The sequence below is a fragment of the Teleopsis dalmanni genome, chromosome 1 (genome assembly GCF_002237135.1).
Source record: "Teleopsis dalmanni isolate 2A chromosome 1, ASM223713v2, whole genome shotgun sequence".
NCBI lineage: Eukaryota > Metazoa > Arthropoda > Insecta > Diptera > Diopsidae > Teleopsis > Teleopsis dalmanni.
In genome coordinates this window covers 202,832,633-202,842,638 of record NC_051846.1, presented here as the reverse complement: position 1 = coordinate 202,842,638, position 10,006 = coordinate 202,832,633, and the positions used below count along the sequence as shown (strand labels likewise).

Here is a 10,006-nt window from a genome sequence, read left to right as displayed (position 1 = left end):
ATTGTATGTCCTGAGCATAAGTAAACATCACACACACACACAAGCAAACAGAAATTACTCAATTGATTTATGACACTTGGTCTTGGTCTATAAAATTTTAAGAGATTTCGATAGGATTTCGTTTAACATGTTTCCTTTCAAATGATTTGCGACTGTTTGCAAGTGGGTGGGTTAGAAGGGGGTAGGGGGTTAAATGAAATCTATTTCATGCCTATTGTAAACAAAATCATTTGTCAATAGACAAAACACAAATCGAAACACAAACAAGAGCATTAAAGGATTTTGTCACAAGGTGTCCTGTGCCGTCTATTTGTTTACTCCAGTGCAGGCGTGTTAAAATCCACTCGACATGCAAAGTAACTACTACAGATTGGGAAGGGAGGAATCACATTTCATATTTTTACAACTTTTACTAATTGCTTTTGTATAAAGGATTTCCTTAAATAATTATTATTATTATTTTTTATTTATTATTTAGTGTTTTTGTGACTTTTCTTAATAATCGTAAAATTTTATTTTGCATTTTATTTGTTGACTTGCTTTAATAGTTTCACAGGATATTAACACGTTTTTACGAGGTGAAAATATGTTATTTTCACATTATTAATAGACGTGGTAAGCCAATAACTCAAACCTAATGTTTCAATGAAAAGTAGTTTGTCATGCAAGCACCCGGTACAATAGGAACCAAATATTCTTAATAGAAAACGTTTCAGAGAATATTTTAAATACCAAAAATACAAAATATACTAGTTAAAGTTTGATGACTAGTTCCAACGATTTCCTTAAATGATGGAGAGTCCCATAAGCGATTTAACTTACTCACATACTCTCTTACTTGTTTGCACATCACAACCCGTTTTAAGGTTTCGAATTCATGTAAGATTCCTATCCAGGTGTCTTTGCGGTATGTGTGCTTCAACGATATCGCAGCGCAAACGCGATTAGTGCTTCTTCAACTTAATCGGAAACACTGTCTTTCCTTACGTTTTCTTTCTCTAAATGTCACTGCAAATATCCTTTGTGCTACTTTACTGATTTTACGAGAGGACCATGATAGCAATGTTATTGGTGTATACGCATTTGTAATAGTGCAAAACCGCTTATATCGTCCAGAGGATAACCTTGTAGTTAGTATAGCAGATTGAATGTACTACCAACAAGATCTCATCTTTTAACCAATATGTGTGCTGTGATACAGGTTAGAAATATGATAAATGAGGTGGATATGTACTTGCGCCGATATCATAAATAATAACACTACGGACCTCGAACCTCCAGATATCGTGAGTGCAGGTTAAGGACTTAAAAGCAACTAAAGTCTGGACTCCGAAAATGCGCCTTAAAAAATTTATAGAAAATGCTTGATGGTTATGCCTCAGAAATAAAACTTTAAGTATTACTTAAATTTAGAAATATGTCGGTAGCATACAAAAAACATGGTATCGAATAGCTTACGACCAGCTAAATTAAACTAACCTTTTATTTGCTGTGCTAAGCTTTCGAATTTTAAAGTCAACAATAATAGAGCATTGCAAAAACACTGCACTGCTTACAACTACTTTTCAAATACAATAACCTTAGCGAGAAGAACAGAAAGCTGATCTACAGCGAGATAATCAGATCAGCACTTCTCTATGGGTGTATCGCGTATAGCAAAGCTGTCAACTCTGCTATCCAGAAGCTGTAAGTTGCTCAAAGTCAGGCTCTCTTCATAGTGCCAAGGTACATCCACACGAATGACATGCTAAGAGACCTTAGAATAAAAAAATAATATATTGGATAGAGCCCAGAAGATATTCGCAAAAACCGACAGGCAGCGCTACTTAGCACTACCTAAGCCCAGAATAATCACTAGCCGCACGGGGCGGTAGGCAGATCTTAGATCGAATAGTCATGAAGCTTTTGAGAAATATAAACTGAATTTTATTTTCTTCTTGAGATGAATTTTGATGTTGCTATAGAAAGTGTCTTAAGCTAAAACTAAAAATAAAACCAAAAAGTATATTCTTTAATTTTAGACTCTAAACCTCATCCGATTAAAAAAATGTGAGTTATACGTATAGGGTCAATTTTTTGACAACCACAGGATACGAAGAGATAAGATAAACGATCGTTTAGATCCTTACAAATTTCGCAATATTTGAAAACCTAATATCTTAAATAAGGCTAATATATTCATTTTTATTCAGTTTTTGACTTATTAATCTAGTCACCCACAAAAAATTTGCTAGGAAAAATACAGAAAGTGTCCCTAATATAATAACACCAAAAGATTGTTTTGGCTGGCCGCCTTTATGGTTAAAAAGTAAAAGTTTTCAAAAATTATGATAAGAATATTTACGAAAGGATATGGAAGTAACCATAAAACGTAATAATAATAACAAAAAATTTGGAAAAGGAAAACGCAGGATACCGAAGCCGATAATAAGGATGTTTCGGAGGCGTTGAAAAGGCAAAATAAAGAAAAACAAAAACTGAGGTGACATAAAAATGAACAGCCGCTCACAAGTATCAAGTCAGTGAAAAGTTCCTTGAAAAGGGGAGCATTTTGCGTTTTTAAGGATGTCATAATAAGCTCCATTAACCAACAAAAAAAAACAAAAACAAACAACAAACAAGAAGAAAAAACCCTTGGCAAAAGACAACGCAACAGGAAGGTCTGTAAATAATGCGGCAATCCCAAATATTAACTTGAGTCTCATTGTGTGAAGTCATTTGTTTGCTCCTTGCTACCGACTTAAGAAGGCAAAAAAAGTCCTTAAGAAAAAGTTGAGAGAAGATTTATGAGATTTTTTGATTTCGTAAGTTTGTTTTTTTTTTCGTTTTAGATTTTTTATTCCATTTACAGTTTTGGAGTGGCTTTTATAACATTTCAATGCTGTGTAAGCTCATTATTCCATTTAAGTGTTGATTATTTTCATCACCACAGTTACTTGCCCCTCATCACATACGATTTTCTAGAATTTCTTTTATGGAAAACTGTTCCGGCGTGCGATTTAATTAACTTGCAACTCTTTTACGAAGGATTCTTTTGTCAATTTCAAGTGTTGCCGACGCCTTCTTTTCAATTGTTTGCAATTAAACGCTTTTATCCGAGCAAACAAAACGTTAATCATTTCTACACATCGGCTTACACATGTCCTCCCTGATAGCAACAATGCTAAGGAAAACTCGGAAAACTTTAGAAAACTCCATCCATGTTACTCAATACAGTGCAGTGAAAGAAATCCACACGTTTCAGAATTTTTCCATATGAAAAAGGTTTTCGCATTTTTCAGTCTTGTGTTTTCCTTCAGCAAATATTTACGCACCGCGAACTGAAGTTGAAGAAGTTCATTGTTTTAGATTTATTGCCAGGGTGTCCCCTTCCACTCCTACTCCTAACCATTGGAATATATTTGTTGTTTTGTTTGCTACTCTTAAGTGACTTAAAAATAATGTAAACGATTATGCGGCGTTGATTGTCATTAGCAACTACTCAATCTTTTGGGGATAAGGGGAAAGGTAAAACTTTAAAATTAATTTAGTTTTTAAAATGTTTTGAAAATTCTTAATGAATTTTAATTTAAATTTAAAAACTGAAACTATTTTAATAATTGAATGCAAATATAATAAGAATAATAATATTATTCTTATTATAAATATCTATTAGATATATCTAGATATTTATTAATCCCCCTTTCACGGATTAAGAAAATTTCTTCAAATCCGATTCTTACAATAAATTGTAGTATTAAACATACTTTACCCTTATATTTTTATTAGATATAAGTTCCATATCTAGGTACTTCTTCTATATGTATTAATGCCTAGCTAACTATGGGCACATAGTTTAAAGTCTCATTCTCTTCCCAACTAAAACTGCAGAGAAGGAGTAAGTTTTCAATGCCCTGTCATAATTTTAATAAATAAGATATGATATCTATCATTATGAATAATTAGTTCAAATATTTAATGAGTTAAAGGGAATAACGTAATACATGTCTCAAGCGAAGGTGATGAATGAGGCATTGGTGTTATGGTGAACTTACAGAAGAGAAAAAATTATTCTATAGTTAACATTAAAAATTTATTATTTATTTATTATTAATTAACTATAACAGTGAAAACTATTGCAAAACTCAGATTGGAAAGTGAAAATGACTTGTCTTAAAATGTTTATTAATTTTTCTTCTAAAATAAAATCATGAAAAATGTCAAACTAATTAAAAAAAAAAATTTTTATATTTTTTAACGATTAATATGTAAATTTCATTGCAATGGAAAGAATAAAATTTTAAGTTTTCTTGTATTTAAAAATGTTTAAGCCGACATCTATTAAGGAAGCTATCTCATTATGGCAACTAAAAAATAGTATACCAGCCTCGGAGGCTCATGAAGTCGGTTTACAATTTCAATGGCCGCCCATTGAAAAAATGGACTCTAGTTTGGCTCGATTAGTCGAATGTCGCAAGCTAAGTCTCTCAACCAATTTGATTGATAGAATTTCGGGTCTCGGTACCCTTAAGAACTTAAAAGTTCTAGAGCTCTCTCGTAATAAAATCGGAACCCTAATTGGAATTGTAACTAAAAATTTTTTTTTAATTTTCTTAGATTTAAAACTAAGATCTTTACTGACCATATATTATTTTATTGTATATACGCCGCAGGAAGTCTTGGAAAATACTTTGGAAGAATTGATTGTCAGCTACAATTATATTGAAAAACTGCATCCAATTGACACAATGAAAGCTTTGAAAGTATTTAACGTATCAAATAATCTCGTTAAAGATTGGGTAGACTTTAACCTGATGGCCACAATAAAATTGGAGTCTTTGTCGTTTCTTGGCAATCCATTGCAGGAAAGGTTTGCTGATGATGGACTCGTATATAAAATGGAGGTGAGAAAACGATTACCAAACCTAAAATATTTAGATGGTGATCAGTTGAAAAAAAATAGTTACATTTAGCTTGTGTATAGAATTAACGTATTTTACGGCATTAATAAATTTACTTAAGGTTATTTAACACATTGTTTTTATTTACTTATTGATGACATATATGACAAACGACGTTTTACTTTTAATATTGTATTCCATTTAGAATGGGAATGTATTCTGAACGATCGATGCCTAGGTGGCTATGTTGAATAATCGAACAGCTATGTTGAAATTACTAAAAGGAAGAAAAAAATATGAATTGAAAACTTCCCGTAGGAATGTCTAACTAAAGAATTTTTCTTGTACTTTTTTAGTGCTCCTAACTAGCAGTTTTTTCTCGTTTCATTTTATTTTGCAAAATTTATCCATTTTTTCATTGCTGTTAGTTTCGTCTTTGTTGTTTGTTCTTTTCTTTTTTGTTTTTACTGCATCCGCTTAGTACTTTAGCTGTTATTTATTTTGTTGTCTATAATATTTATATTTATTAGTTATAAGTTTAGCACTGAGGGCATGTGTGACTGAAGCGAGTACTTTTGGATTTGAGAAAAGGATTATACCATTCTACCAACTCCGTGGATCATTGTGCTGAAAACCTAAAAGTGAAAGAGATTAAAAGTTTCAAATTTGAGGAAAGGATAACTATAGTACTGCCTCTACGGTTCATTATTCCTAAAACCTAAGAGTGAAATAAAATGAAAGAAATGGAGTTTGTTTGTTTCCTAAATGAATTATAAAATTTCAAATAGAGAGAGAGAGACAGAGAGAGAGAGAGAGAGAGAAATAAAGTAAGATTGTGATTGTGAGGAGCAGGGAGTGGATGAGAAAGAGACAAAACAAGAAAAAGGGAGAGAGAGAGAGCATGAGCAATATGAGGTTTTTGCTTGGTAATTGATTGGAATTAAATTATAATAACTGCATTTTAAAACTGCATTTAAGACGTTTGCATTTTAATATTCATAAAAGACTAACAATATTTATAAGTGAACTTACTCTGTGCTGAAATTAGTTTCAATGACTGAATCAATAACTTTAATGAACAGAGTTGTAAAGTTTTTTAAAGGTTTAAAAAGAATACAGGCATTTACGGTTGTGACTTGTAAGAATCTCTGGAGAACAGTTTTAAAATAAATACTCCTGTGATTTCGTTATCTGTGAAACACATGGTATATCCACACGAATGACATGCTAAGAGACCTTAGAATAGATCCGGTCAAAAAATACATAAGGGACAGAGCCCTGAAGCTATACGCGAAAATCGACAGGCTGCCCTACTTAGCAGTAAGTAATTTTAGAATAATCTCTAGCTACACGGGGGTACGCAGATCTTAAATCAATCATCGAATAATTATGTAGCTTTTGAGGAATACATATATTAGTCAGTGAGATGTGCGGGACTCTGCAGAATTCCCCCAGCTATCACAGAGTAAAAGTGCACAGATTCACTAACTCGGAAAATATTTAACATAACATTTTCTTAAACATCAACTTTCTTTAACACAAAATTGTTTAATATTTTATTAATTAATTTGCTAGTTCCATTCAAAGTTGGTGGAAGAATTAGTTTGTTTACGATGGCAACTAGAAAAATGTTTTGAAGCTTAAACTACAAATCAGAGGCCGTCGATCGATAGTTCTAATTAAACTGCCTGTGAAACTCAAATAAACTCGAATCGGCTTATGTGAACGAATTTAACTGGAAACCATATACAGTAACGCGTGGCTATAAATGGGGTTGCCTAGGCGTATACGTGACATTTTTAGAATAGCAGCGCTGAAAATTACTGCGATGAATATTTTGCGCCCGCATAATTTACGGTAGGCGCTTTTAATGAATTTCTACATGCGAATTATAGCAACACTGCAAGCGGAATACCAAATGCGAATATATGTCCCGGGAAGTGGAGTGCAAAAATTCTGCATTGCACATGCGAAACGGAAATGAAAATATTTTGCAAACTTCCGTTAATGAATAAAATGAAATATTCGCATAAATGCGTGCCTTATAAAGTCCAAACTGCAGTTACTGAAGTAAAATATTAAAATTTATTTTAATTTAAATTAGTTTTGCTTTGCAAAGGTGTTTAATAATGGAATTTTATATAGCAATATGAACATTTGCTTTAAAAACTAAATAATATTATCTTGTATATTGAAAATATTATTAATAGTCGTAATATATGTAAATATAATAATTATTCAAAAAAGAAAAATCCATTTAAATCACATTTTAAAATGAGTAATTGAGAGGGTTTCAGTGATCCTTGAAATCGTGTTGGAATAACACAAAAATCTGTGCGAAAACTATTTTATTCACAATTGCATTCAGCATTCACTAGCAAAAAGTATCTCAAAAGGCAAAAATAATCCATAAAATGTTTTGTCAAAATTTTTACACACGGACTTTGCTGGTTCATCACAGCAACTCTGTGCTCTCGATTTGCGGAGCTAGACAGGCGCCAGGATAGGACATGCAATTCAATTCAATTCAGTTTAGTTTGATTCAATTTCATTGAGTTTGGTATTCGTGTTGTTTGGTTCCATTTTATTTGCCTTGTTTTCGGCAATAAATGAAAAATCCTGAACAGGATTGATGCGACATGACCATGGCGGACGTTTATAATTAAATGCTGTGAATGGATTCGTGTTGACGACTCTGCGGGCTTTATTGAGGCTTTGGTTTTGCGGTATTACCACAGCGGATGTGGTAAATTTGCATAAGGGAAAAATTTATCTTTTTGTGATTTTGGAAAATTTGAAAAGGAAAACAAAGTAAAAGATGGAAAAAAACTAGCACAAAATTCTGATTAGGCACTAAAGAAGAATGTATTCAACTCTTTGAAATTTTTAGTATTTTTTCATTAAAAACATAGACGAGAAATATGTCAATTTAATTAAAAAAATATTTGATAATATTACAAAATTTTATAGGCTCTTAAAATTTTCATCGATGCACAAATTACAAATTTAAGCTTTCCTGCTAATTAAAATGTTTAGGCCAACATCGGTGAAAACAGCCATCACTGCATGGGAATTAAAAAATAATATACCTGCCGCGCAGGCTGTTGAAATGGGCTTACAATTTCAATGGCCGCCCATTGAAAGAATGGACGCCAGTTTGGCTGAATTAGTCAAATGTCGCAAACTTAGTCTCTCGACCAATATGATTGATAGGATTACGGGTATCAATAGCCTTACAAATTTAAAAATTCTGAAACTTTCCCGTAATAAAATCAGAAGTCTTAATGGGATTGTAAGTAAACTTTTTGTTGTATTTACCATATGACCAATTATGACCATATATTATGTTGTTGTATGTCCGTGACAGGAATTCTTAGCATATACTTTGGAAGAGTTGTCGGTCAGCTATAATTACATAGAACAACTGAAACCAATTGACACAATGAAAGCTCTGAAAGTATTCCACGTTGCAAATAATCTCGTTAGTGATTGGACAAACTTTGATCTTATGGCCGCGCCACCTTTGGAGTTCATGTCATTTCTTGGCAATCCATTAGAGGAAAGCCTGTCAGATGAAATATATAAAGCTGAAGTGAAGAAGCGTTTACCAAATTTAAAGTATTTAGATGGTGATCCGATTGTATGATAAACGTTAATCAATCTGATATGAGCAGCTTAATATTTTAAACAGTATAAATCATTTATATCAAGTCTTCAACTTTAAAATGAAAAAGTCTCTAGAACTAAAGCAGAAAATACATAGGACTAACATTGTGCTAAAAAAAATATTTGAGTGTATTGTAGAAATTTTGAAAAAATATTGTGGAATCAAAATTCATTAAAACCCTTTAAAGTTAATCAATTTTCTTTTTTTTAATTATTTTATAAATAAATGAATAAAATACACTTTTCTTCTGAAATTCATAAGCAAAAAATATCACCTCTTCGTACTCTTTCTGCTTTACTAATTTCTTAAGACCACCATTGGAAAGGTCTGCTATTTGTAACTTTCAATTAGGTTTCATAGTATCTTCAGAAACCTACTGTATATGTTGCGCTAACTAGTTGGATTATTTTGTTGATACCTGTAAAGGGTTCTCTTGCATCAATATTCAACTAATCATTTTTTAATTCCTATCACAAGCGTTGCGACATTCCAGAGAAAATTGATATTGTCTACAACACCTACAAAACCATTGGATCTCCGAACATTACCAATATATTGTCTATGTTCTTTTTCGCGTTTAACACTCCAAGTAGAAGATTTTTGTTGGAAATGACTTGTGACGTGCAAGCCAAATAGGTAACATTGACCTCATCACAAATGGAAGTGAAATCTGAAGAAATAAGGATGTCTCTATATTGACTGCAGTTAATTATTAGCTTTTGACTTCTAGAACAATAGGGGCTAACTGGACTTATGGTTTAAGTCAACACTTAAACCCACCAAACTAGGAAATCTTTTATTTTCAATTAAGGAAGGAGTTTACATAAATACCATTAGTCATATCATTATCTCATAGCGTTACTGCTATAGGCGTAAATTGAGATAGATACATTTATTTACTACATTATTTAAGCTTTCTCGGCTTTGTGAAGACTTTACGCTATTTTTATTTAAAACTTTTATAAATCAGCTTTGTTACTATCAATCCACTGTATTCATGGACGATATATATATGTTTTATATGTACATACTTAAAGCCTAGAAGTTTCTATTACGGACGATCTTTTATTTTTATTTTTATTATATATCTAGACCAACCTAATCAGTGCGATTTAGGACATCATACGATGATTTCAATATTGCAAAACTTGAGTAATTTGTCTTTCTCACATTAGGGTGGCTCACGTTATAAGGGGGAAAATTAAAAATGAAGTTTTGAATGAGCGCACCCCCTAGGAATATGCCATTGGCCTTAAAAATGATATTCCCAAAGTTTTGGAACAATAGGATTAAAACTGACGTTGCGCCACTCGAGCAAAGTTGGGTTTTCAGTACAAAAAACAGAAATTTTTCAATTCAAGGTCACTTTTTATCTTTGTTACTTGTCGCAACAGTTATTAATATATACTCATTTGATAGATAATTAAAATATCTTTTTAATAAGATACTGATGAGCAAA

General features: G+C 32.0%; 2 protein-coding genes across 3 annotated transcripts; both read left to right on the top strand.

Annotated features, from left to right (window-relative positions):
• Positions 1-4,253: 4,253 nt before the first annotated feature.
• LOC119674428 (dynein light chain 1, axonemal-like) lies at positions 4,254-5,010 on the top strand. Of its 2 annotated transcripts, none has more exons than XM_038085569.1 (2): positions 4,254-4,536; positions 4,597-5,010. In XM_038085569.1, the coding sequence occupies exons 1-2, from the start codon at positions 4,302-4,304 to the stop codon at positions 4,950-4,952; spliced, it is 591 nt and encodes a 196-aa protein (XP_037941497.1). In that variant the 5' UTR covers positions 4,254-4,301; the 3' UTR covers positions 4,953-5,010. The 2 variants fall into 2 exon arrangements, with proteins under 2 accessions (XP_037941497.1, XP_037941505.1); XM_038085577.1 differs by having other exon boundaries at positions 4,254-4,565; positions 4,653-5,010.
• A 2,889-nt stretch (positions 5,011-7,899) lies between these two features.
• On the top strand, positions 7,900-8,693 carry LOC119674418 (dynein light chain 1, axonemal-like). Its single transcript, XM_038085559.1, has 2 exons — positions 7,900-8,172; positions 8,248-8,693. The coding sequence occupies exons 1-2, from the start codon at positions 7,909-7,911 to the stop codon at positions 8,524-8,526; spliced, it is 543 nt and encodes a 180-aa protein (XP_037941487.1). The 5' UTR covers positions 7,900-7,908; the 3' UTR covers positions 8,527-8,693.
• Positions 8,694-10,006: the final 1,313 nt, after the last annotated feature.